Consider the following 27,828-nt stretch of genomic DNA (forward strand, 5'->3'; position numbering starts at 1 on the left):
TAATGAATTGAACAGATAACCCAGAAGTAACACCTGGATGTGTGTCCCCAGGGAACCACAGGCCCAAAGGCTGAGAGCGGTGGCCTCCAGACCCTTGGCACCACTTCCCGAGCTGTGGCAGAAATGGCCCTGACTCACCCTTGTTCCTGGCACGAGGGAACCACTCTGGGCAGCAGAGCCTTGCAACAAGGTACAGCATTTCAAGGACACTCCACTCAATCACTCAGGCTCTCCACGGTGGCTTCTCCCCCAGCCTGAAATATTCCCTAAGTAGCCTCATCTTCTGTGAGGCTCCTGGGTTCATTGTGCAAGGTCCCAGCTTAGCCCCCAAAGCCACCCAAACGAGTTTTCGTAACTTTCTAGAACGTCTAGCTTGCTGCTAGCCCACAGATTAGGACTAAGAGCTTCTGTCCCCATATATTACACTGTCACCGGCAGTCAAGTTCCGTCTCTCTGGAGGTACATAAGGGAGGGGAGAGCCATGTAACAAAGTGAAAAGGGAGATGGTGTGTTACACAGAATAACCTGAAGTCATCAACTCTGTGTCCAGATTCTTGTCCTGCTCCATTCTAGCTGTGTGATCTTGCACAAGTCAGTTAACTGCTGGGTACCTAAACTTCCTTGCCTATACTGACCTCAGAGAATTCTTGTGAAGAGTAAATAAAACACTACATCTGAAAGTGCCTAATGAAGAGTACACAGAATGTTAACTGAATTGGAATCTTAATTCCTTGCTCTCATCTACACAAGCCACATCTGTTGTTTCCCTGTAAAAAGGGAATCGTTTCACTCCTTTTCTCTCCCTTGAAAGGCTTTGAGTAACCAGATGAGCCCAAGTCCACTAAAGGAAAAGTACAAAAGGCAGGAAAGGACCACTCCTCAGTGTGTCAGTGAGATGTTGGAATGCCACTCTACCTCAAAAGGCTGAAGAGTAAAACCCAGGGACAGAGAGACAGGGAGAGCTGGAGGGATGGACAGGGCACTTACTTCCATAAGGGGAGCCTGTGGGGGAGCCGTTTAGAAATCCTGGAGATCCTGGGACACCCAGGTTGGCCATGGGGACGTTGCTGTAGCCGTTCATACTGTTACTGGAGGTGCTGTAGTTGGACTGCTGAGGCGTAGAGCTGGAAGAGTAGCCCCGCGGAGAGATGCTGCTTGTGTTGCGGATGTATCCTGGACAACAGAGAAAGCCCAGATAAATGAACCTGTACACACACAGACACACACAGACACAGACACACACAGCACAGACCAAATATGGCAGCATAGGTCCATGTGGCCCCCAGTCTATAGAATTCCAAGTTGACTGTGGGCTGTAGTGGAAAAGCCTGCAGTCTGTCTTCACACTTTTTATGCCTTCCCGTCTCTTCCCCATCTCGCACAAAACCATATCCCTGCAATTCCCCCCTTCCTCGTCTTTCCCACTGGCAGTCAACGTCTCCACCTCACACCAAGGAGTGAATGACTAACAGCAGTGTGCAGTGACACCTCCCAAATCCTACTTCATGTAACGCTAGAGCCCTCCGAGATACTGATGGGTGTCACTGAGAAAAGCGTTCTGTGGTCAAATAAAGCTTGGCAGATGGTGCGTACCGTAGCATACTGAAGATTCGTATATGAAGGGCCTGGAGAATAAATAAACTGGTTTAACTTTGCTAACCTAGTGTTTCCCAAATTTAACATAACATAGCGTCTTTTCTGGGTGTGATGGGGAAAAGGCATCCTAATAACATTTCCAGAGGTGCTAGTACTCTGACGATCACAGCTATAGAAGTCAAGTTGTTACCATGCCCTGCTGTGTGGGGTGGGAACATTTTCATTTAAAATGCATTGACGGGCTTCCCTGGTGGCGCAGTGGCTGAGAGTCCGCCTGCCAGTGCAGGGGACACGGGTTCATGCCCCGGTCCGGGAAGATCCCACGTGCTGCGGAGTGGCTGGGCCCGTGGGCCATGGCCACTGAGCCTGCATGTCCGGAGCCTGTGCTCTGCAACAGGAGAGGCCACAACAGTGAGAGGCCCGCGTGCCCCTCACAAAAAACAAACAAACAAACAAACAAACAAATAAAATGCATTGATAAGTTCATCTAAATGGGCTGTTCTTTCGAAATAATGCCATTTGCAGCAACATGGATAACACCAGAGCTTATCATACTAAGTGAAGTAAGTTGGAAAGACAAAGACAAATACCATATGATATCACTTATATGTGGAATCTAAAATATGGCACAAATGAACCAATCTGGGAAACAGAAAGAGACTCACAGACATAGAGAACAGACTTGTGGTCACCAAGGTGGAGGGGAAGTAGGGGAAGGGATGGATTGGGAGTTTGGGGCTAGCAGATGTAAACTATTTTATATAGGATGGATAAACAACAAGGTCCTACTATAGAGCACATGGAACTATATCCAATCTCCTGGGATAAACCATAATGGAAAAGAATATGAAAAAGAAAGAATGTACACATGTGTATAACTGAGTCATTTTTCTGTACAGCAGAAATTAATGCAACATTGTAAATCAACTACACTTCAATTAAAAAAAAAAAGTTAAAAAAATAAATCAATGGGCTGTTCTTTGACCAAAGACTTGGAAGCATCAGCAATTGAATGCACGGAGATCCAATCCAGAGTGGGATGAGTCCTCCCCATACTTCTGAAACCCCAGCACAGAGACCTCACCTAATCTATCCTGAAATAACCCACATAGGATAACTGTCTCTAAAGCTATTTAAGAAATGACCCAAATTTAGGGGGAAAAAAAGGTAATAATATGTCCCACCCATATTTCTGTAAGAAGAACTCACCCTGAGCATGAGACTGAGGAATTCCCTTGCAGTGGATGATAGAATTAGAAATAAAACTATCCCAAGGTTAGGTACATCAGCAGAAACATTTAGTCCTTTTAAAAAATGATTTATGATAAATTTAGCACCTTAATAAAATCAACCTCGATGACAAAAACCTTTACTCAATATGCTTTACATGTAAAAGCACTGTTAACTGTGTTGCTATATTTATATATTTGTATACATTTGCATATATATATATATATATATATGAGATAATACACAAATAGAAGTTACCAAACAAATCTAAGCCATTCACCCTTGGCACTAGGAATTTGGGTGCAATTAACAATAATAGCAATAACTCAGCTTCTTTCCATTATTCAGTTTGATGATCACAATAGCAGAAGTGTAGATTTTATTCAAATAATACCTGTAAATCTAGTTTTAGTAATCCTAAACTCTTCTAAATTCACAATACTTAATCTTATTCTTAAATGTTTCCAGTTAAAGGATTCTGCCAGGTACCTAAAGAGCTTAAAGTCTAACAATACACCTAATGTTGAGATAGATAATCCAATGATTGCATTGCTTATCTGGGACACACTCTTTTTTTTTTTTTTTTTTTTGCGGTATGCGGGCCTCTCACTGTTGTGGCCTCTCCCGTTACGGAGCACAGGCTCCGGACGCGCAGGCTCAGCGGCCACGGCTCACGGGCCCAGCCGCTCCGCGGCACGTGGGATCCTCCCGGACCGGGGCACGAACCCGCGTCCCCTGCATCGGCAGGCGGACCCTCAACCACTGCGCCACCACGGAAGCCCTGGGACACACTCTTTTGATGGCATAGGAATCAAGCTTTAACTCCTTCCACTCCAGCAGAACCAGCCTTTTAAATGTATAAGACGTTTGCCTTTTGACTCTGAGCAAGGTAGTACCTTGATTGTTTCCCTGTGTTGACTCTGAGATGCTGACCCCAAGCTGGCTGCCGTAGGAATTGATGCCCATCATGCCACTGTGAGCCGGAGAGCTGGAGAGAGCTGGGATCTGGCTGGGATTCCTGGGGACACTGTACAGGGCTTCAGCGATGTCTGCGGCACGCTTCAAAATGATGTCCTACAAAGTGGCAGGTTGAGGTGAGTGTTTTTATCGAGCAATAAGAGATAGACCCAAGAGAGTGCAAAATGCGAGCACCTCACCTGGTTATTGTGTGGCGTCCCGTAGAGCGCCTCCACCAGATCTGCAGCTCTTTTCAACAGCATTTCCTAGAAAAAGAAAAGAAAGCGTGGGACATAAGCAAAGGTAAAACCCAAAATGGCCAACACAAAGGAAAATTACATATAAAAATTGAAAGTCCAGGCACCCCCCTAACATGTAAGTAACTCGCCAAGAGGTCCTATATTTGGTTTGACAGGTAGAATAGAATCACACGCATGAACCCCCCTATAAATGCGTATCTACGTGAAATACTTCTCAATAAAAGGGCTCCATAAATAGCTTGGCTACCTCAACAAAACAGAACCACATTAAGGGTAAAGTTGGCTAAAATTAATAACGTCATGGGGGTTCCATTAAAAACTACTTACAGACCATTCCATTAAAAAAATCTGGTATTCTAATTAACCAAACAGTCTCAAAATGATTGATTGACCTGAGTTTAGCTGCTTGCCAAGGAGTTGTCCAGAGTACTGAAATTATCTTGGCAATGTCTTCTGCAAAATTTTACTCTAATAAAGATGAATTCTTTCAGTAATATTTCCCCCTGTTCACTTTAACCAGAGAGAATTAGTAACCAGTAATCCCTTTCCTCTCATTTTGTCTTTTCCACCTTCTGTTTTTAACGGCCTTTTAAATTGCTATTAACCTACTTTCCAGATATCATCTAATTTAATGGTGGGGCTGGGGATTTTTCCAAGAGGAAAATAAAGGTGTGATGCAGAAGCAACTGCGGTACTTGAATTTCACTCACACTACAGAAAAGAGAACATGGCATTTTATAATGTATATGCTTAAAATGTAAATAAAAATGTTAAAATTTCATAATTTCTCATTAATTAATACCTAATAAATTGACGTATTTTTAAATAAAGAAAGCTAAAATAATGGGCCAGATTCACTATATAATTTTTGTGAGCAAGTTCATTTGAAACTGATACATTTCATAGAAATGATATATGGATGTGTTTTCACTTCCTTAAATATCTGTGCACGTACTAGGGCTTCAGTGAATACTTGATTGTGGATTACTATGTCCCTGTAATTACAGGTAAACAAAATTACGTTTAAATACAAAGGAATGGGAACTTATACTTTTAAGCAATTATACAGTTATTTATTTTCATAAAGTTGGCAATGTTTTATAAGCTGAATAATTGTAGTGTGTTTGTTTTATAGGCCCAAATTTTCAGATTTCATATTTCCTCAGAGATTGATCATAACATATTTCACAGTTAGTAGATATTTTATGCGCATCTTGTATCTCCGGCTTAGCCAAATTTCAATGCCTAATTTAATTTTAAAGAGACTTAAGTCGCTAGATTTATCTGAGTTTGCTGAAATTCTCCAAGAAGGTTTTCACATGTCATTTTCCAAAGCATCTTACCTTAGCTAATCTCTCAGGATCTCCAGGATGCCTTGGGATGACTTTCTGCAGTCTCTGAAAGCCATAGTCTATGGTGGGTTCATTTAATGCTGAAAAACAAAAGTCTTCTTTTTGAGTATATAAACTGGCCATAAAGCAAAGCTTCTAATTAAGTCTGCCATGGGTAATAGAAAGGTCTCCAACGTTCAGGATTATTATAATTATTTTATCATTTCTGCCTTAAGTACACACACTTATCATTCTCTGCTCACTCTCGAATAATCAGAAACATTACACAGTCAACCATATCCCATCCCAGCTTCTTAGGAAGACGATAAAGTACCTTTACATGTTTTTCCCATCTTCCCTCTTTGCCTTCTTCCCCAGTATGCCTTCATCATCTAGTAGTTCTTCTCCTAAACGTCACTTTTTCTTAATTATGCTCTTAAATATTTACGTTCATACATATATAAACCTTCTGTGAGTTTATTCTCATAAAACCCTCTATGCATAATAGACTTTCAGAATTTTCAATTATGTTTTGTTACACATACGTTCACTTCATGTCAGGCTTCACCAGATACTGCCAAGTTCCACAGGAGCAGAATTCACGCTTACTTTGTTTTGCCACTGTGTTCTCATTGTTGGAGACAGAGCCTGGCACATAACAGGCACTTAGTGTCAGCAATTGTAAACTGAATGAGTGAGGGAATGAATGAATGATCTATTTTGGCATTTCTACTGCGCTAAAGAGTTTGGGGGGTTGATTCCTTTATCCTTTGTCCGTCTTTCCTCTCCTCCTTTACTTTAAAAAAATTTGTTGCTTATATTTTATGGTTTTAAAATTAATGCACGATCAAAGTAAAGAAAAAAGATATAAAGGGTAAAATAATCATCACCTGCACTCCCATTAGGCAGCAGTAAACACAGGAGGGTGTATTTCCTTTTTAATCTTACTTTTTGCATTATGTTTTATAAATATTTGTTTCTTTTATTTGAACTCTCAAAGCAACACCTTTAAAGAAATTATTGAACTGTTAAAATATAGAAGCAAAAATAAAATCATCCATAATCTCACAATTTTAGAGATGATGTGGGTTGACATTTTTGCTTATACCCTCCAAGATTTTTTTTTTTTTTGCAGTACGCGGGCCTCTCACTGTTGTGGCCTCTCCCGTTGCGGAGCACAGGCTCCGGACGCTCACGGGGCCAGCTGCTCCGCGGCATGTGGGATCTTCCTGGGCCGGGGCACGAACCTGTGTCCCCTGCATCGGCAGGCGGACTCTCAACCACTGCGCCACCAGGGAAGCCCACCCTCCAAGATTTAAACACACACACATACTTAAAATTATTCAGAGCATACTATTCATACCATTACATAACCTACTTTTTATCCATTTAAAAATATATCAAATTTTCCCCCAGGTTATTAAATATTCTTTTATAACATTATTTAAAATTCCTGCATATTTTTCCATGACATGGTCTGTAATTTATTTAAATGGCTTCCTAATGTTTGGCATTTAACGTGGTCCTAATTTCTCATTATTATAAAAATCAGAGCAAAAATTATCCTTTGTGCATAACTTTAATTCTTTCAACTGGAAAATTCTAAGAATTACCAGAGCAAAAATTATGATTTATATTTAAGGCCTTTCATACATACTGTCAGACCAGTCCTCAGAAGAACATATAAATTTATACTCCCTCCAGCAAGGCATGTGGTCCTTTTAACTTACATTTCTTTATTCATCAGAGAGGCTGACGTTTTTTCTTACACTTGCTGATCATTTTAATTTTTTCTTTTATGAACAGCTTATAATACTTTCTGCACTCTTTTCTATTGAGAATTAGGCCTTTTTTTTTACTTGTAAAAATACTTTACATATTAATACTTTTAACACTCTGTCACCATGTCACAACATTATGTCCAAATTTGTCCTTAGGGTACAGGTAGAAAGACCATCCCAACTCCAAGATCTGGCAACACACACACACACACACACACACACACACACACACACACGGTGGGGGGGTGTTGCATATACATACATACATATATATAAATGAATTCTTTAGGTCCACCAGTAAAATGTGTACTGTTCATCGTACAGGTAATAAGATTTTTGGTTTTCATTTTTTGCTATGTATTTCACTTTTTGTTGATTTTATTGTGAATATGATTACTCCCTCATCATATTTTCTAAGAGTTTTACTAGCACCTAGAAACACTTTGGTTGATATGTGTCTGCACAGGCAGTGTGTGTGAGGGTAGTGTGTGGTAGTATATACTATAGTCATTAAGAGAATCAGCTTTAGAGTCAAGTAGATCTTGGGTTTAAATTCCAGCTCCGCCATTAACTTCTGTGAGCTTCTGTTTAAAATCCATCTCATGGGTTTGCTGTCAAAATTAAATGAAACAATGTATAGCATGCCCCCAGCACAGTTCTTTGCAGGTAAAAGATCTTAACCAATAGTAGTTGTCTCTTATTTTGTAACCAAACCCCTGACAGATGTACTTATTTTTTCTGTTCATTCTTAGGCTTGTACATTCAGAGCATCTATATGTGATGATCATTTTGTCTCCTTTTGATAAGTATATTAATTCCGTTTAGTTCTCTGAATCCCATTCTTGTATTGGCTAAAACTTCCCAAAAAGTGTCTGAAAAGAGGACGATAGGGCCTCCCTGGTGGCGCAAGTGGTTGAGAGTCCGCCTGCCGATGCAGGGGATACGGGTTCGTGCCCCGGTCTGGGAGGATCCCATATGCCGCGGAGCGGCTGGGCCCTTGAGCCATGGCCGCTGAGCCTACGCGTCCGGAGCCTGTGCGTCCGGAGCCTGTGCTCCACAACGGGGGAGGCCACAACAGTGAGAGGCCCGCATACCGCAAAAAAAAAAAAAAAAAAAAAAAAAAAAGAGGATGATAGTGGATATTCTTGCTTTTTTTCCTTTAAAGTGGGAATGACACTAACACTTCAGCACCAAATGTGACGTTGGCTATTTGAGATAGATATTAGTTATCATGTTCTGATAAGGGCTTTTATCAGGACTTCTTAGAATTTTAGGAAATTACAGTCATATGAATTTTCTCCCTGGACTAATTTAAATTGTATTTTAGAGTAGATTTCTCAATATTTCACAATTAATCCTTGACTCATGGATGTGGTATATAATTTGCTTAGTATACTTCTGAATACAATTTGTTAATGTTTTCTTATGATTGCTGGTGGGAGGATGAAATCAATTACATTACTGAGAATAGTGCCTGGCACATTTTAAGCCCTCAGCAAGCGTCTGTTACTATTATTGTTGCCGGGCATTTGTGTGCCCATGTTAATAACTGGGACAGCATGCATGGTGTTGTCGGCTTCTGAATTTTTATTGTATACCAGCTTTGAAAAAATAAATTGAGAAGCTTTCTATATTGTATCCTATGCACTATAAAACTTATATTGCATGGATATTATCTCTTGACTCAAAGTTTGAAAGAACCCCTGTGAAACTGCTCTTGTCAAAAGTCACCAATAACATCTTAGCCAAACCAAGAGGAAATTTTCCATTCTTATCTTAAACTCAAGTTAGCATCTGACCCTGGAAAAACTCTCCTGCTGGAAATACTTCCACTCATTGGCTTTCCTGAATGCACACTGGCCTGTTTCACCCCCGCCGCTCCACTCAGGCAACCTCAACCTACGTTGAGGACTGCTCTTCCTCTGTCTGATGCTTCTTGTTGCCAAGGCAGTCTTCTGCTTGCCTATACATTCTTCCTCAGCAACCTCATTAGTGCCCCCAGGATTCCCATGTCAGGCTACATGCTATGACAACTCTTTATTTCCAGTTCAGATAGCCTGCCCAAGATTCAGCCTTATTTATCCAAGTATTGGCTGGAAATGTCCACCTGGATGACCCATAGATTCCTGCCATTCAAGATACCCCAACCTCATGCTACTCACACTGAATAGCCATGAGCCATCAAGAAATCATGCATTTCATTAAGATTTTAACTGTTTTAGCATAGAATCTAATATAGTATTTGTTTAAAATTTCTACTCTCCTAGTTATGATGCTCCACACAGTCCCTCACCCCACACCAACTTTGTTACAACATTCTGAAGAGTCCTGTTTCTAATTTTGGCTTCCTTTAGTTCCAAAGAGAATATCCTAAAGTTTCTAGGTGATTGAGTATTAAACTCTTAATTATTTATTCTAATTAATTGCACTGGATTCAAAAAGGTGGCCTGCAGAATACCTGCCTTTTGAAATTTATTAAGTTTTTTGTGAATTCGTATTAGTCTTGTCTGTGTTCCCCGGGAAATGCTTTCAATGTATTATTTAATCTATCTTTTTTTTTTTTTTTTTTTTTTTTGCGGCACGTGGGCCTCTCACTGTTGTGGCCTCTCCCGTTGCGGAGCACAGGCTCCGGACGCGCAGGCTTAGTGGCCATGGCTCACGGGCCCAGCCGCTCCGCGGCATGTGGGATCTTCCCGGACCGGGGCACGAACCCGTGTCCCCTGCATCGGCAGGCGGACTCTCAACCACTGCGCCACCAGGGAAGCCCTAATCTATCTTTTGAACATATTATTTAGCATCTTTTATACATAATTGCTACTATAAATTTATCCTTCCCCATGTTCCTGGTATGTCTAATAGGTTTTTAATGTATATGTTTTTCTCCAGTGATTAGGAAGATGCACATCCTATTTTAATTTAAAATAGTCCCTCTGGCTTTCTATAAAAGTATTTTATTTTTCCTAATTTTTTGAGTCTATGGAGCCCGTCCACATATAAAAAAAACCTGTTGCTTACCCTTAATTTCCCCACCTCATTCTCTTTTTGTTGATGGTTCATCCTGTTCAGCTAATATTCCTATTATTAGATTTTCTATGATCTGTCCCTTTAAGACATTAATTTTCATGTTTATGTTAAGCTTTGTCATCGTATTAACAATAATTCAGATACTATATGTTTCACCGCTTTTTCTGCTGACCAGTGGGCCTGTGGTACCCTAACTTTTCCTTTCTTGCATTCCTCACTGATCAGTTCTCCAGCAGTCAGCTTACCTCAGTAGGAATAAGGACTGAATTCTGCTGGGGCCCCTGAAACAAGAGAACGTCTTTCTGTTTTCCCCACATATTAATGACAACGTCTCGGGACATGGAATTGTTGAGCGGACTCCTTCTACTCAAGATCTAGTTTCTGCTGTGTCGCTTGTTCTCACTCTGGGGGAGGATCTGGGAGGTTCTGTCAGGGTTTCCCCCATTATTTCCTGGCCCAGCTCTTCTTTTCCCACGAGCGGAATGTCACACATCCTCCAACACAACCCCATCTGCACACATCAGCACAATGGCACAAAATTTCTGGCATATTGATGAGACCAGCCTAGCTTCACGCACGAATACCAGATTTCCCTTATTTTTATGTTTTCTTGAAAATATTCTCCAATATATCCTGGGGATGGGGGCCGATTAAACACTTGTACTCAGATTACCATCTTACCCAGAAACACATGTAAGAATAGCTGTGTGTATAATTGGAATCATTCCGTAAACTGGTTTTTTTTTTCTCCACTTAGCACTATAATGTCAGCACTTTCTGAAGACTTTTTCTTTAATCGTAGGATTTTTAGTGGCTATAATACTCAATAATGAAAATGGTTACGATCTCTGTTAGAATGAAGGTTTTACCGTGTTACAGGCATTATGCTCACGCCTTTTACATATATTAGCTCATTCAACCCTCATTACAACCCTAAGACATGGATTTTATGCCCATTTTAAATGCACCTCCGGGCGGTAAAGGTGGGATCTGTACCCTGGATTCTATCATTTCAAGGCCTGTGCGCTTCATCTTTTCTGCTGTAGAGCCAGAGGCATCATTCCAAGCCCCCGCTAGATATGCCAGCAGCCCCCCCACCCCGGGCCAAAGGCTACCCCTCTGTCCTTCGCTACTGGACTGGAGCTGACCAAGGGCAGAGTGTTGAACGTGGCCATGCTACCCTCTGCTCCCACCCACCCACTCCCTGCACCGCCTTCCACCCCTCCCCAGGCTCCCTCTGCAGCTCCTAGCAAAGGGCAGATCAGACAGTGCAAGCCCTGCGCAGAACACTGAGGGGGAGAGAAGCCCCATTTGGTATCAATCAGCGAAGACCAACAGCGTCCCAGCGCTGCGGGGTGAGCAGACTTAGTGAGAAAATGGTCTAAATCCATCATAGCCTCGTCTTTTTTCAAATATGCACCATTTCATTACCTAAGATGCTGATTTTCTTACATGGAGAAAACGGAGATTTTAAATATGGGTATACTCACACTGTGCTGAGCATAAAGTACGGGCCTATCCCAGAAGGCAGAGAATCTAGCCACCCTCCCCAAGGTCCCCGCCGTCTCCATGACTGTCCTTGGCCCTTCTCTTCCACCTGCACGGGGAACAGGTTCTCGCTCCCTCTCACTAGAGCTCTAGCGGTCCACCCTCAGCCGCCACTAACCTCCTGATTCCTGGGTCCTTCCTGCTGCTCACAAAGGAATCTGCTAAAGCTGGGCTCTGATCGGCACACGTAATGCTTTCTCTCTCATAGACTTTATCACACGGTTGTACCCACTGTTGTCCCTGTTAGATGAAAACCCCCAGGACACAAGGGTGACGTCTGGTTCGTCTTGTCTGCCCTCCCCTCCTCGCTCCCCACCTAAGTCCGAAATAGCAGACTCTCCTGACCACACTGGGTTAGCAATTCACGTTTTAAACTGAATAAGCAAAACAGACATACTCATCTATTTCTCACATTGAGTGTTTTCTGGAGGCTCCTGCCAAACTTCACAGGCATAACCTGTGGATGGGTTCTGTGTGCATCCAAGATGAGAAAGACAGGGACACACACCGTCATGTATATCTATATGGACAGGGAATAATCACACGGGTGTGCCTGTGAACACACACGCGCACACACACACCATGCCACTTAAGTGCAATTGTGAAGTAAAAATCATGAAGTCCATACTGTTTACTCAACACCAAACTGTAAGAGGAAAAATCAGTCAGTCCCTCAAGGGTTCAGCCTTCAAGACATCAGGATTGCACTGGACAACTTTTACTCTGGTTCCAAACTCACGTCACATCAGACCAGTTGTTCGGCCTCACCTTGAGTCCCAACTTCCCCCCTCCCCCCTCCCTGGGTGTTCTCTGACTTTTCAGGCCTGGTGTGAGCCAAGTGTACCTCAATTAGCTAATGAGGTGCCCGAGACCAGCACCAAGACTGTCTCTAAGGGCCAACCAGATCATTAACTGCCATCATCAGTGTGAATTTACAGCCTCTGCTACCACATGGAGTGTGGGCATGGTGTGAAGTCCTGCCAACCCCTTGGCTGACGGGGACATAGAGAAATGCTGGCAAGGCAAAAACACAGTAAATTAAAAATATGCTTCAAGGTATAGGCTCTATTTATCTATGTCTTTCTTTAGTAACATTAAGGTAAAAGGTCATATCTCCACTGAAATATAATTTATATTTACCTTTTATTAAATAATTATGGCATGGCATGAAGTTAAATATTACAAAAGCTAATCAAGGGGGAATTCAATAGAGAAAACTCAGACATGAGAATTTCGCCTTTGCTATACATAGAATGTCTTAATCCTCCACTGGGAGTCATTTGGGTTTGCTTAAGGAGTTTAATAATACACATTTCAACTGCCACAGAATCTAAATCCCATTTGGATCAGCCTTGGAAAAACTTTCATCAATACCTTGAGATTTCATAATATTTCTCCTGAGAGCTTGGATCTTACGTGTCATTTCTTATTTTGATTGCAGGGATAATATATGAGGTTACTTACGTATCTTGGACCCAATGACTAGATATAAACTATAAGCAATGTGTGAAGGGTTCCCTTTATAAGTAAATAGTATTTAACTAAAAATATCTACTGGGAACCACTCATTTTTAAAAAGCTGGCTGTTGCTCAATATTAATTTTCCCAAAGCATTGGTGAGATGGATAAATTCTATATGATCATTTTTCCTTAAGAGGAGTCCCAGAGAGAAGATAATGCTTACCCCAGCTTATGCCTCTAGTTCTGTTTCCCAGAAATAGAGGGAACACTGGCTAACATGGAAAGGGGACTCCTGGTTAGAGTTCTGGTCAACCCTCAACAAAGACAGTGTTGACTTTGTAGGTAGGTGATCATTTCTGCCATTGACCAACAGAAGTACTTATCGCAAAGGTGGCAATATCAAGGGCCGATTGAGTTCCTTCACAGAAATTTGAGAGGAGACCAAGAAGAGGATGGGGTGAGGGCGATCTGGGTGTTCTGTCAGGCTGCCACTCTGGGATGTTGGCCTGGGTTGCAGCTTTCCTCACTAGTAAGTCTTCAGTTGGAGCCTAGGACATTGCAGCGTCTATGGGTGGCCATCAAGAGGCCGACAAAAGTCTAGAAGTCCGAGCCTAGTTGTGGGTCTGCAGCTACGTGCGTTTATCTGCAGCAAAGGATCTTCACTTCTATCACAGAGACCACGGGCCACTAAGGGGTCCAGGCCACAGAACTATAGAGGACCTCTCCAGTCCTAACTGTAAATTCCAACCTTTTCCAAGAATAAAGAAAGCAATGGAAAAAGAATCCTGCTCAAGAACACTAAAATCTATGTAATGTGACTGCCAGATCAGAAGATGGACTTTGATGTGCAGGCCGAGGAGAAAACATGCATGAGGAACACCTCTCCGCACAGCTCTGGTCAAAGACAGTTACTCTCTATTGACAGGACAGGAAGGATTAAAACAGCCTTGTTTGCCTGGGGAGGAATTTGCATGCACACCGACTAGCTCCTGCCCTCATGCCACCTTTAGGATGTCTCCATTCTGCTCTTCCCTCAGTGTCTGTGTCTTCAAAGTGCTTTGATCTTAACGTATTGATTCCTGTGAGGTCTGCCTTCTTTGTGCTATGATTTTGGTTCCTCTCTTTCTCTCCCAATCCTTCCAATTTTCTCATCTATTCATCTACCTTCTGCCATACTCCTCAGGTGTCCAAGATTCAAGGCTATGTTCGATTGGCATTATAATGCTCCCAAGTTAAATAGTTTCATAGCATTTGATGGTGTGGTGGAGATAAAGCTGGCCTTTTCCTGGGATGCCTTAATTCCTAACCCTGACCAATCACACCACCTTCAAGGGCAGGTGGACTTTGGTTTATGTCTCTGCAAAAACAAAAGGTTGGGCTAAATGGCCTCGAAGACCCCTTGTAAGCTCTTGCATTATATGATTCTAGGACTATTACTTATTTGGTGCAGTGAAATTCTTCCTTGAGAAGTGGAGATGGGTGGAGCTGAGGCCATGGGCTGTTGAATTAAGTTGTCTTTAACCTTTGCTACAGTGAAATCTCTCCCTACATCCATTTGTTTCAACGTAGCAAAGGTTCAGTGTCACCAATGTAAAAAAAAAAAGAACAAAGATAATATAGGAACACATTATAACGAGGTGGTACCTGCCTTTGTGGATACAGGAATGAGAACACGAGGTGAGAAATAGCAGTGCACAAGTGAAAGATTCGACGGGAGCCTTTGATATTTAATTTTAAATGAAATATTAATTTAATATTTAATTACGCTTTGGTTTCAAGAAAAACTGCAGCAGCAAGACAGATTGTTTGAAGAAGGGAGTAATAAACATGGTTAAGGAGACAACTGTAAAAATTAAAGATAAATTTCAAGGGTAAATCTAAATGCCACCACGGAGCAGTTAGGAATACGCTCTGCTCTGTGTAATGTGCATTTAGAATATTACAGCTGAGACCTCCAGGCCATTAAGAGGCTGTGATGTCTCTAGTGAAACAACAGCTCCCTATTCTGGGGTCTCCAACGGAGACATCCTTCCTCAGACTCAGCCGAATGATGGATCCAAATTTTACAGGCAGTGGGAGTTTTAACTTCAGTAAAGCTACAGGCTACCAGGAGGGCTCTTCATGCAACCTGTTTCTAGTGCAAACCGGGAACAACTGGTACTTGGGCCCCTTTATGATATCCGAATTGGGTATGTTTAACTAAAAATCAGATTCATTTCTTAAATGAGATTTTTTTTTCAGGATAATGCTGTAAGAGAAAAAAAGAAGAAATGTGAACTGGGTGAGCTATTAACAGTTGCCACCCAGCGTGCACATCTGTGCAGTGCGGCTCAGTGGAAGCGGGACCCCATGCCCTGTGCCCAGCCTCGGGGAGGAGGCTGTGCAGGGCATGATGTGGGCGGCAGGGCTGTGGAAACATCTAGGCCTCCCATTTCTCCTCCCAAGTGCTGCCTGGTTTTGGCCATTTTCTTGTTGATTAATGCTTTCGCCCAAATAATGAACAGGGAAATCAAATGCAATTGTTTGTGCTAAAGGACTTGAGGACACGGGGAGGGGAGATCAGCTCGGTGCTTTGTGACCACCTAGAGGGGTGGGATAGGGAGGGTGGGAGGGAGATGCAAGAGGGAAGAGATACGGGGATATATGTATATGTACAACTGATTCACTTTGTTATACAGCAGAAATAAACACACCGTTGAAAAGCAATTATACTCCAATAAAGATGTTAAAAAAAAAAAAAAGTAAAACATAAGAATTGTTCTGGGAAGGAGGTGAGTTGACGTGGATCCTTTGGCTTCTACTTGTTTCTACATAGCCAGGGTGTTTTGTCAGCTTCTAAGTTCAGTGCACACCTTGGGAAGCAGCTCCTGAGCCTGCACCTGGGCCGGCTGGGCCCTGTCGGCCTCTCCTTTGAAAACCTGTTTCCCCTTCAACCCACTTGCAAACAGCACCCACGCTCTCGGGCTGCCTTGGCCTTCTCTGTCACCTAAAAACCCTGATTTCTAATCTCGACCCAGATATGAAAGGTGTGATATAGTGGGTCTTTCAAGAAGAAGCCACCTTTTACAGAAGAGAAGGCATGCAAAACAAAGTCCACCCTTGATCAAACAGCAGTGAGGAAGGAATACCAAGAACTCATCCCAGGAACTCTGTATCCCACAGCCAAACACTTAGAATAGTAAATTTTGCTCATATTTGTATATTCCTATACAAAATACATTTGCATATCTATGTAATTTCATCCTCCCAGTAAGATAGGTATCTTCCTATTTTTTAGGTTAGAAAACTAAGGTGAAGAATAGGTGATTTGCTGGAAAGTTCAGACTCAAATTCAGGCCTCTAAACTCTGCATCACTGACTGTCTTCCATTCCAATGCTAAGTTTTCTCAAGTTTAATAACAAAGTGGAGTTCATACTTTTTTGCCTTCTGCAATTTCAGTTATTCATGAAGAGGATAATTTCTATGACTTCTAGGGAATTCAAAGCACTTCATGGGCTCTAAGCCTACATATCACACTGAAATAGAAATAGCCATTTAGCAATCTGGAACACCAGGGTACGGGTAAGGCCATCCTCTGAGCCCCCTCCATGCTCACTGGCCAGGCCTGTCTCCCGTGTACTTCCTCAGAGTAACAGCCAGAGAGCCAAGGCCACTGGCATTTGCCAAGTAAAACTCCGGATGAAGCCAAATAATGGCCTTAGCGTAATTTCTTCGAAGAAGCTATACACTATTGGTAAGTAGCACAGTTCAGTGGTTAAGAGCACAACTCTGGGATAAGACGGCTATGTTTGGACCTAGCTTGGTGGCCTTAGGCAGCAGGATTCTCATCTATAAAGCTGAGATACGAATGGAACCATTAACATGGGAAAAGGTGGTGATTATATGAGCTCAAAAGACAGAGCCTGGCCCTACGTGCTCAATAGACGACAGACGTGATCACTGAAGTACTAGAATCATTTTTTTTTCTTATAAGTTCTGTCCAAACTTAACCAGCAATCAAATGTGAAACCCAGACTCTGCAAAAGGTCATATAGGAAGATACTGAAAAGCTGTGCACATTTACTCCCATACCCTCAGTGACCTGCCATCCACTCACGCATCATGATTTTTCACTGGTTTCTGTGGATGGTACAGATTTTACAATTGTAGACGGTGGAAATCCTACCCGCAAATGCCTTGTTCCAGACTTTCTCTCCCTGCATCCTCAAGACAGACAAGAAGTACACTGAACAATCAATAACCATGGTCCCATTGGGTGCCCCTACCAGGATTATATTTCTGCACTGCCAGTTTTTTGTAGAAAAGTCTGCAAGGGGTGTAGGGGATCTCTTCCCCACTAAGCCTCGGCTGGTACCATCTCTAGGTCTCAGACCAGATAGAGGAAATGGGACCTTTCCTGATGAGCTGGATTCTGGTGTGGATCTCTTGACGCTGCAGCAGCAGGCTGCACTTTAGCAAATCGTGGTTGGAGGAAAACATACCTGCAAAGTCACATGTGTGAAGAAAACGTGTTGCTTTTCAGAGCCCTGATGTTGTTTATGTTGTACTTGGCAGCAACAACTGTGGGAAGCTGATTACTGCATCTTGTCTAATTATACCAGGTAAAATTCCATTTAACAGGCTTGGGTTTATTGTGGTGGTGCATCCTTGGATACAGGAACCATCAACAGTTGGACCATGAACCATAAGATGTGTGTGGTGGGGTGGCGGCTGAGGGAGGGGAGGTTTTCTGGAGGCTGCCATCCTACCTCCTGCTTTTTGAGTCTCTTTCCAGAAGATTCCACGTACGAGTAAATACTATTGCGTTCGTGGTGTAAATGACTCAGTCTCAAAAGAACTGCCCCATGTTGTCGAACACTTTACAAGCCAGGAAGTCACTGCAGCAGCCTGATGAGCAGGACTCAGGTTTCCCAAACTCATTTGTTTGTTTAAAACACAGATTCTCAGACCCTCCCAGAAGAGTACAATTCGATATGTCTGGAGCGGGGCCCAGCATGATTCTTATCCTCAGCCAAACTCGGGAAGCATCTATGGGTCATAGTATAATTAGCACCAGAGCTTTACAGATGAAGAAAATGAGGCTCAGAGAGGTTAGGTGACTTGACAAAAGGACAAACAAGACGTGGATGACACAGCCCACATCCAAAAGCAGGTCTTGTGGCTGAGTCCGCTGTCCCTCCTCTTAGATCCCATCCCGGAATCTCACTCCATCCCCACTAAAACCCTCTAGGTTCAGGGTTTCCCTTTCCTCTGGCATCAATGTGATATTTCCCACCTCACCACGGAGCTGAGTGTTGTGTCTCAGCCTTCGGTGGTCTCTGAAGCATCTTCCTGTAGTAGCACTGGCTGGGACTGGAGGAGCTGATTCCCAAGGGACTCACAACGTGTGGCTCTGAGGCCAGGCTGGCTGGAACGCCTCACAGGGAAAAGGCCACCACGATCCTGCAGGCTCCCTGGAGGAGGCCCCAGCCCCATCTTCAGTCACCGGGCGAAGCCACTGCCTTTCCAGCTGTTGGTCTAAGATTCCCAGTGGGTTGTAAATTAGCTTTACATGTTAGTGGCTGCTAGCTGAGTGGACCAGAAAGGAGACCACCCATCCACTTCCTGTGGTGTCTGGTCCTCTCTCTGGATAACATCAGCCGCTTGCCTCCACCAACCTGAGTCGCATTTGGCCCAGGAACCTCAAAGTGGAAGTTTTTAGGGAGAGTGGCCAGGCTCCTGAGCCATCCTGGACCGCGTTTGTATTTCTGTTTTCTTCTCTGACTGCAAAAGCGTACACGCCTGCGTCCCCACTCTCCTCACCCCTAACTGCCTCCCGAGGTCCTTCCTTCTCAAAGGCGAGAAGGATGAAGTTTCACTGCTTCATATGGAAATACTTTCTTTGTACCTAAAGAATCAAGACTGCCGGTGTGTGCTGTTTCCGTATTTAAATGTGTGATGCTAATTTCTTATAGATTTTCTTCATTTAATTTTGAGTTTAAAATTACTTCATTTTGTTAGAAAATAATAAATATAAGTAAAGAAAATGAAAAAAATTAAATAATAATATCAACATCCAGAAGCCGCCATTGTTAACACCTTGGTATGCAGGCTTTCATACCTTGGGTTTTTTAATGCAACTACTCTTTTTCATATATATATATATGTGTATGTATATATATATACACATAATACATATATATATATACACATACATATATATATATATACACATACATACATATACATATATATATAATTGGACCATACTGGACATACTGTTTTTAAGCTTTTTTTAAAAAAAAATCACCAACATCTTTCATGTAACTAAATATCCATCCACAGCATTACTTTTAATATCTAAAATGTGTTTCAGTATAAGGATGTTTTGTTATTTATTTAATGAGTTCCCTAATGGACACTAAGAATGCTTTTAATTTTTCACGATTATGAACAGTGCTCCAATGAACAACCTTCAGGCAAACTTAATTATTTCCCAAGTATACATTCCTAAAAGTAGAATTGTTGGGTTAAAGGGTACACACACTTTTTTAAGGCTAGTACCATTAGGGTACTCTCCTGAAGCCATCTACCTTCCTATAGCAGGATGTTAGAAAGTCCCCACTTTCTTCTAATTTTGTCATCCTAGGCATTTTCATTTGTTTAAAAAAAACTTTGCCAACTTGATAGGGAAAAAAATGTTATCCTGTAGTTGCCTTAATTTGCTTTTATTTGATTATCAATGTGGTTGGGATTTTTAAAAACATGTTTATTGCTTGATTATATTCCTTCCTGAATTAATTCCTGATGCTCCTTGCTAGCTTTTTAAAATTAATCTTTATTGGAGTATAGGTGCTTCACAACGTTGTGTTAGTTTCTGCTGTACAGCAGAGTGAGTCAGCTACATGTATACACAGATCCCCTCTTTTTTGAATTTCCTTCCCATTTAGGTCACCACAGAGCACTGAGAAGTGTTCCCTGTGCTATACAGCAGGTTCTCATTAATTACCTATTTTATACATAGTAGTGTATATATGTCAATCCCAATCTCCCAGTTCATCCCACCCTCCCTCCCCCCACCCAGTACCTTGCTAGCTTTTATTTGGGGGGGGGGTTCTGCTTAATTTATAAGATATCTAATGTTCACCTGGTTATCCACAATGTATAACATAATGGCTGACAAAGAGTAGGCATAAAATGAAGTTTGCTGAACAAATGAATGAATCTTTTTATATGTAAGATAATATGTCATATGTAACAAATACGTTCCCAGTTAGTCCTTTTCCTTTTGATTTAATGAGGGAAACTTAGACATGCAAAAATTTTCTTTTTATGTTATCACATATTTATGCTTGGTGGTTTCTGTCTTTGGGATCAAGATTAGCAAGGCTCAATTATAATAATTTTTTAAATGCCTACATTTTTAATTAAAAATATTTAATTCAAATATGTTTCAGTTTATGATATGAAATTAGATATCTAACCTTTTTTTTTAATGCTTAACTAGTTGGCCCAACACCGTTTGTTACACATTCCATATTTTCCACACTGACTTGAGATGTCTCCTCACCCATACAGATACTTCTGTATTTATACTATTCGTGTGTACAAAAACTGTTTATTTTTAAGTGTTCTCTCCTGTTGCATGACACTTCTATATGTTCCTGCAAAACCCCATATTCTTCTAATTATTGAAACTTAAAATAGGTTTTAAAGTCTGGTAGGGTGAGGCCCTCTCATTTTTCAAAATGCGGGGTCCTACTTTAGCACCTTTACTCTTACAGGTGGACTTTTGTAAAGTTCCCCCTAACATTTTGTTGGTACTTTGATTGGCATTGTGTTAAATTTATTCATTAATCGACAGCTTTACAATATTAAATCTTCCCACCTCCCCACCAGCTGGAAGTATTCTGTCCTTCCTCTGAACTCCCTTAGCACTTTATACCTTTTTAAAAGTCACTTTTCTAAGCTCTACCCACCCAATTTCTCAAACCTGAAACCCGAGAGTCGTCCCCTCCCCTTCCTTCCCCAACCTTCACCCCATCCAATCAATCATCAAGTCCCGTCAATGTTACCTCCTAAATTTCATCCACTTCTGCCTGTCCCCACCACCAGCACTCTAGTCCAAGCTGCCATCATTTCTGGCTGGGGCCACCACACTGGCCCCCAACTGACCTCCCTAGCTTCCAAGCCATTCTCACTGCTGCAGCCAGAATACTCTTTTAAAAGGCAAATCTGATCATGGCACTCCCAGCTTTAACTATTCCAACAGCTCCCCATGGCACTTGGGATAGAGCCAAACAAGCAGCCTCAACCCTCTCTTCCAGCTTGAACCCAACTCTCTTTAACATTCTTTCTTCCTTGTTCATAGTTGCCATCAAATATATCCCATGTTCTTTCCTACCACAGGGCCTTTGCACATACTGTTTCATGTGTTTGAACTGTCCTTAACCTTCCCTATCATTTTAAGATTCCTCTGACATATATCCCCAGCATCCTATACAACTCGTCACATTTGTAATTCCTTGTTCAAGTCAGCCTCCGTGATGTTAACAGTAATAGCAATGATAATATTAATAATATACACCTTTTGAATAATAAGATACAGTTGCTCTCTATTTCAAATGCTTTACATGCAGAGGTGCTCTAGACCTGGTGTGTACCAGCTCATGAGAGCAGGTTGTTAAATTTTCAGGAATGCTGTAAGCTAGCTGATGTCATACTGGTAGCTTGAAATCAGCCATGGCGAGAGTACCTGCACCATGGAAATCAGCAAATGCTACAAACCAATGCTCCCCCACCCCTTTTCCCTGGAGAGTTGGCTGTTAAACCTTTACCGGCACACCACTGTTGCCATGCACTGTATTAGTCCTCATCACAGGTCTGGAAGGTAGGTAGCCCATTTTCTAGATGGGGAAACTAAGAGGTTAAGTCACTCCTACAAGATTTAAAACTATGTAGAGGCCAGCCAAGCTGTGCATCCAGCCAGTCTGACCCCAGAGCATGAGCAGTTCATGTTTATTTCACTATATCATAACGTTGAGGAAGGAAGGTTCCCCCTGGTCTGACTGGTCTGCAGCATCCCCAGCACAGAGCACAGGGCTGAGCAGAATGGGCACTTTCAACTGATATTTGCTTCAGGAATAAGTCAACGATGTCTCAGCACATCAGGAAAACAGAACTATTTGCCGACACTGCATTGCTAAACAGAAGTCACCAGACAGGATGGCCAGAGCCCTGAGTCCTTGTTCTGACTCCACACTGAATTCAATGGGCAAGTCATTTCTCCCTGGGTCTCAGTTTTCTCACCTGCAACACAGGGAGTCTGACCAGATGCTCTTCGATGTCTCATTATCTTTAAAATTTCTGGATTTACATGTAACATAACATCTATTATTTTTACTGTTATGTGGGCTCCTTTTTTTTAAAAATCAGGCTTATCCCCACCTCTCAGGCTGTCATCTGTTCTCTACCTGAGACACTTGCCCCCAATTCATTGACTGCTGGGTGCTATTCTAGCTAACGCTGGTGAACCAAACAGAAGACACAGCCCCGAGGAGGTCCAGGGACAGAGGAAATGTGAATGGAGAGGACAGGAGGTCAGAAAGATAAGGACGGAGGCAGACAGATTTCCACACCTGCAATACATGTCTCTGCTCAATGCCCCTTCCTCAGAGAGACCCTCCCTCATTCTCTATCCCATCCTTGTCACTATCTGAAATTATATCATGTATGTTCTTGTTGTCTGTCTCCCCCTCTAGAATGCAAGCTTTATTAAGATGGGGGGCTTTATCTTGCCCACTTCTATATCTCAGAGCCCAGAGTGGTGCCAGCCCATGGTAGGCATGTAATAAATGCTCATTCAAATGACTCAAAAACTATGTCCCTTTGGAGCTAGAATAGTAAATATTTTATTGCAACTGCAATAGAGTCTTCCATAGAGCCACAAAAAAAGGTAACCCAACCAAGATGTGCCTATCGCAGAGAGAAAACCTCAGAGGCAAAATGTTAAATATATACCTAAAAATCACCCTCTTCCACCTACTCCTAACTGATATCTAACCTGACATTTACGCTTAAACAAGAACAGGAGGTTAAGCCCAAATGAGAAAGAATACACTATAATATTATTAGAAATTCATAATATGTCTGATATAGTTTCTTGATTTCTATATTTCTTTCTTTCCCCTTATCTTCTCTTCAAAATAACAATATTCTAGTTGATCTCCCTGCCCTCAGCTGTTCCCCTGACTAACTCAGTCTTTTTTTTTTTTTTTTTTTTTCTTCTTTTTGCGGTATGAGGGCCTCTCACTGTTGTGGCCTCTCCCGTTGCGGAGCACAGGCTCCGGATGCGCAGGCCCAGCGGCCATGGCTCACGGGCCCAGCCGCTCCGCGGCATATGGGATCCTCCCAGACCGGGGCACGAACCCGTATCCCCTGCATCGGCAGGCGAATTCTTAACCACTGCGCCACCAGGGAGGCCCTAACTCAGTCTTTATATATCAACAGCATTCGTTTTTCCTAAGATAACAGCTTTGAGTTACTCTCCCTCACATAGGAACCTTCAATGTCATCTTAGATCTTGCCAAATTAAGTCCTAGCTCCCATACAAGGCCTTTTTTTCATTTTTTAAAACAGTGGTAAAATACACATAACAAAATTTACTTTTTTTTTTTTTTTTTTTGTGGTATGCGGGCCTCTCACTGTTGCGGCCTTTCCTGTTGCGGAGCACAGGCTCCTGACGCGCAGGCTCAGCGGCCATGGCTCACGGGCCCAGCCGCTCCGCGGCATGTGGGATCTTCCCGGACCGGGGCACGAACCCGTGCCCCCTGCATCGGCAGGCGGACTCTCAACCACTGCGCCACCAGGGAAGCCCCAAAACTTACATTTTAACCCACTTCTAAATGGCAGTTCAGTAGTGTTAAGTACATTCACTTTGCTGTGCAGCCAACCTCCAGAACTTCTGCATCTTGCAAAACTAAAACTCCGTACCCATTAAACAACAATTGCCCCCATCCCCCCAGCTCTGGTAACCACCATGCGACTCTCTGTCTCTATAAACATGAACTTTACATCAGTTCTCCAGGCTTTACTTCATGTGACCCTGCTTTACGTCACTTCCGCAGGCTTTTTTTACGTCTATTCCCCAGGCTTTTCATCATGTGACCTTGTTTAATGTCACGTGACCCTGTTTTAGGCACCATACGGAAGTGTTTTTTTTTGTTTTTTTTTTTGCGGTACGCGGGCCTCTCACTGTTGCGGCCCCTCCCGTTGCGGAGTGCAGGCTCCTGAGGCGCAGGCTCAGCGGCCATGGCTCAGGGGCCCAGCCGCTCCGCGGCATGGGGATATTCCCGGACTGGGGCACGAACCGGTGTCCCCTGCATTGGCAGACGGACTCTCAACCACTGTGCCACCAGGGAAGCCCCATACAGAACTTTTTAGCTGTTTTATGGTTCCTTCCCTGCCATGCCTAGCTCATCTCAGCTAAGTTCTGGTATAAGTTCTACCTAAGTGGATCCCCACAGCTGTTGAACCAGCCTTCCCTCCTCCAGATACAAGCACACGTCACCCTTTGCACCTTTGCACGTAAGAGTCCCATAGTTGAAACTCTCTTCCTTTTTCTCTTTACCTATCCAAATCCTCCCCATCCTTAAAAATGGTCTTCAATTTCACCTCCTCCTTGAAACCTCATCTCACTACTCTAGTCCACATTAAGGTCACTCTTCCTGAAACGCGTACTCCATTCACTGGAAATACTAAACATTTTGAACACTCTAACTCTCCTGCTGTTCTGTGCAATATACCATTGCCTCTTCCAATAATTTCTAAATTTCCAAATAGGGACCATGTCTTCTATGTCATTGTCCCTTTAACCAGATGGAAAAAAGTAGTAGATACAATGTAGGCATTCAACAAATATTGAACCAATTAGATAATTTCTACTTTCATAAAATTTTAAAATCATTTGAATCACTCTGCAGCATCATTAGGCAACTTTCTTGAATCCTTTTCAAGAAAATTTAGTTATAGCCAGCAACTTTGTTGAATTTTTTAATCTGATTTGCTTGGATAAAAATCTATTCTAGCATGGTTCCAGCTGAATTAAATTCATAAGGATGGACTCCTGAAATGAGGTACCATGACCGTCTCCCAGACTGCAGAAATTGCTTACATAAAATACAAATTTAGAATCAGGTTCACATGTCCCCGTTCAATGCCTATCACCCAGTCCACACTTCCCACACCGGTAGAAAGACCTAGAAGAGTTAGAATGATTATAAAGTGTAAAGAGTAGGAACTAGAGCAAAGGTGAACCGGGAGCCAGTCTCCCTTGGCATCATTTTCTCACCCACCTGTGTAAATGAACCTCCCTGGAGCTCCTTTGCAGAACTGTTTGGATTTATAAGATAATGTCACTTCTACTACTCCAGGAATGTGCCGAGGAGGAGTCTGCACTCTGATGGCATGAGGAGTTATTAGCTGAGGAATGAACAGGCAGAGAAATAGAATACCTATTATACAAGTTATCATGGAGATACTGGGCACAGGAGCATCTCCTGCTGCTACCCCTCCCCCATCCAGGGCAAACTGGTGCACTCATGACACCCCAGATGCTTTGAATGCCCTGTCCCTGTGTCTCATGTGTTTCTCTCTCTCACCCTGGAAGTTCCTTTCAACCCAACCTGTGTACGCTTCCCTTCCTATCAGCCCAGCTCAAGCCCCTCTCACCTCCTGTGCCCACCCCGCCCCCATCCCTGTCATCATTCCCTTCCCTCGTTCCTACACTGCCATGACCTTGCAAATTGATTTGGCAATTTCTGTTACAAACTTAGCACTGTTACATATCTTTTTGTAACTTGTTCTGCTGCTTTTCTCATTATCACAGTAGAAAAATTGGAAATTACAGAAAAATAAAGAGAAAACTGTTAACATTGCATAACCCAGAGACAACCGTTATTCATCTTTGGCATGTTTCCAGTACTCTTCTATGGTTGTGTGTTATATAATTAGATTTTACATCCATAGATACTGTTGTCCTGGTTTTTTTTCACTTAGCATTATAGCATGTGTTCCCTTTTCCTGTGCCATTAAAAATAATTCAAATAAAATTTTTAAATAAATGATGACACTTGATCATTTAACCATTCTTCTATTATCCAGTATCTAGCCAGTTTCTAATTTTTCACAATTATAAACAGTACTGCAGTGAATATTTATCTTTTTTAAGGGATCCATGCCTGCAGTAACTTGTGGCTTACATGTCTTTTAATCCCAGTGCCCCACTTATAACAGGTACTCAGTAGTGTGTGTTCATGCTGCTGGCATTGCAGAATTACTAGTTTCCCCAGATCAAAACAATCTTTGGGGCAAAGAAAATCAGGGAAGCGAGTTGCCTTCGCCTACCTCACTCCATACAAGCATAGTCCCAAACACCACTTGGAGGCCATCAAAGAAGTTGTCCCCAATGATGATGACCATGGCTCCTCCAGTGGTCCAGCCTTCACTCGGGCTAATGGCTTTGATGCATGGAGTAGCTAAGAAGATAGGAAAGAAGAAGTCAGGATTGCCCTTTGGTGGTTGAAGTTTGGAGTTTGGGGGCTGGCTGCTCTTGAAAGCTCTTGGTCATCTCAGAAGTTCAAGTTGAGCTTTGCTGACTTACCCTCATTCCCTAGTTGGTTGTTGGTTTTCACCAGGTCATTAAAGCCTAATGAGTTGACCAGTATATATGAAAATGGCCAATTGTGCAAAAGGTGCTTTTAAAACTCTGTTGTTTTTCCCCATATTTTTATAAGTTGATCACACTACAAATGTGTAAATCCCTTTTCTCTCCCCACCTCCTCTGTCCTGAGATGTTAAGATCTACAAGGTCTGTTAATGTGCTAGAGAGAGAAGGAGAAAGTCTATCAGGGTTGAAGGTTTTTTTCAGCTCTATCAGGAGACAATTTCTAATCACTTTCCTAACGTTGTAGGAAGGATTTTCCCTCCTTCTTCCATATGTTCAAGGCCTCTGGACTTTACATCCCAACAGGAACCCAATATGGTTTTCAGGCCATAACTAAAGTCAATCCATCACTCCATTTCCAAAGTTGACAGGGTCAAAGGTGGAGGAGAACTTTGGCAGGACTCCAAAAACATGAACCCCCTTTGAACAGCCAGCCAATCACATCCAATCAGTCAAAAGAAACTGGATGGGTTCCTAGTTCTGAACCCTGGGATTTTCTTCTCCCCTTTCAGTGCCCACTGTGGGAGAATTAACACCACTCCAAATTCTTTACTGATTCAATCATTTTCTTTCAGTTCATTAATTCCTGTTTGAAACAATACAAGACACATTTTAAGGGCCAAGATGGGGTGGGGTCTGGTGGGCAGTATACAGCAAGACATCACACTAAAATAGAAGGCCCACTTAGCCATTCATTCTATATTACAAGAGTTGAGTTGTACACTAATGAGTTGAGGAGTGGGGAGAAAAGAATGTAGATGGGATTTACTTAGGTTTGTCAGTTATCTTCCTCCATAGACTTTATTTTCTTGGACAACTTGAAGTTTAACAGTTACCAGTATTTCTAATTACTTTAACGCACTTGGAAAACTACCCAGAGCAGACCATGATTTCTTCTTGTCCAAGCAAACAAAAATCAATTAGTGTCAGTTTCATT

The 27,828-nt window shown here is 42.4% G+C and overlaps 1 protein-coding gene across 6 annotated transcripts in view; it reads right to left on the reverse strand.

Moving 5' to 3' along the window:
- The window catches only part of EBF2 (EBF transcription factor 2), a 191,325-nt gene that overhangs the window by 12,952 nt on the left and 150,545 nt on the right, over positions 1–27,828 (reverse strand). For 3 of the 6 annotated variants that reach the window (XM_060101384.1, XM_060101385.1, XM_060101383.1), the window contains 6 exons: positions 26,573–26,703; positions 25,522–25,648; positions 5,387–5,475; positions 3,984–4,049; positions 3,723–3,900; positions 988–1,173 (listed from right to left, as the gene is read on the reverse strand). In XM_060101384.1, the coding sequence (XP_059957367.1) occupies positions 988–1,173; positions 3,723–3,900; positions 3,984–4,049; positions 5,387–5,475; positions 25,522–25,648; positions 26,573–26,703 (777 nt within the window). Of the gene's footprint in view, positions 1–987; positions 1,174–3,722; positions 3,901–3,983; positions 4,050–5,386; positions 5,476–25,521; positions 25,649–26,572; positions 26,718–27,828 lie in introns of all 6 variants that reach the window. The other 3 variants (XM_060101382.1, XM_060101387.1, XM_060101386.1) reach the window with 3 other exon arrangements.

The sequence above is a fragment of the Mesoplodon densirostris genome, chromosome 6, assembly GCF_025265405.1.
Source record: "Mesoplodon densirostris isolate mMesDen1 chromosome 6, mMesDen1 primary haplotype, whole genome shotgun sequence".
NCBI classification, from domain to species: domain Eukaryota; kingdom Metazoa; phylum Chordata; class Mammalia; order Artiodactyla; family Ziphiidae; genus Mesoplodon; species Mesoplodon densirostris.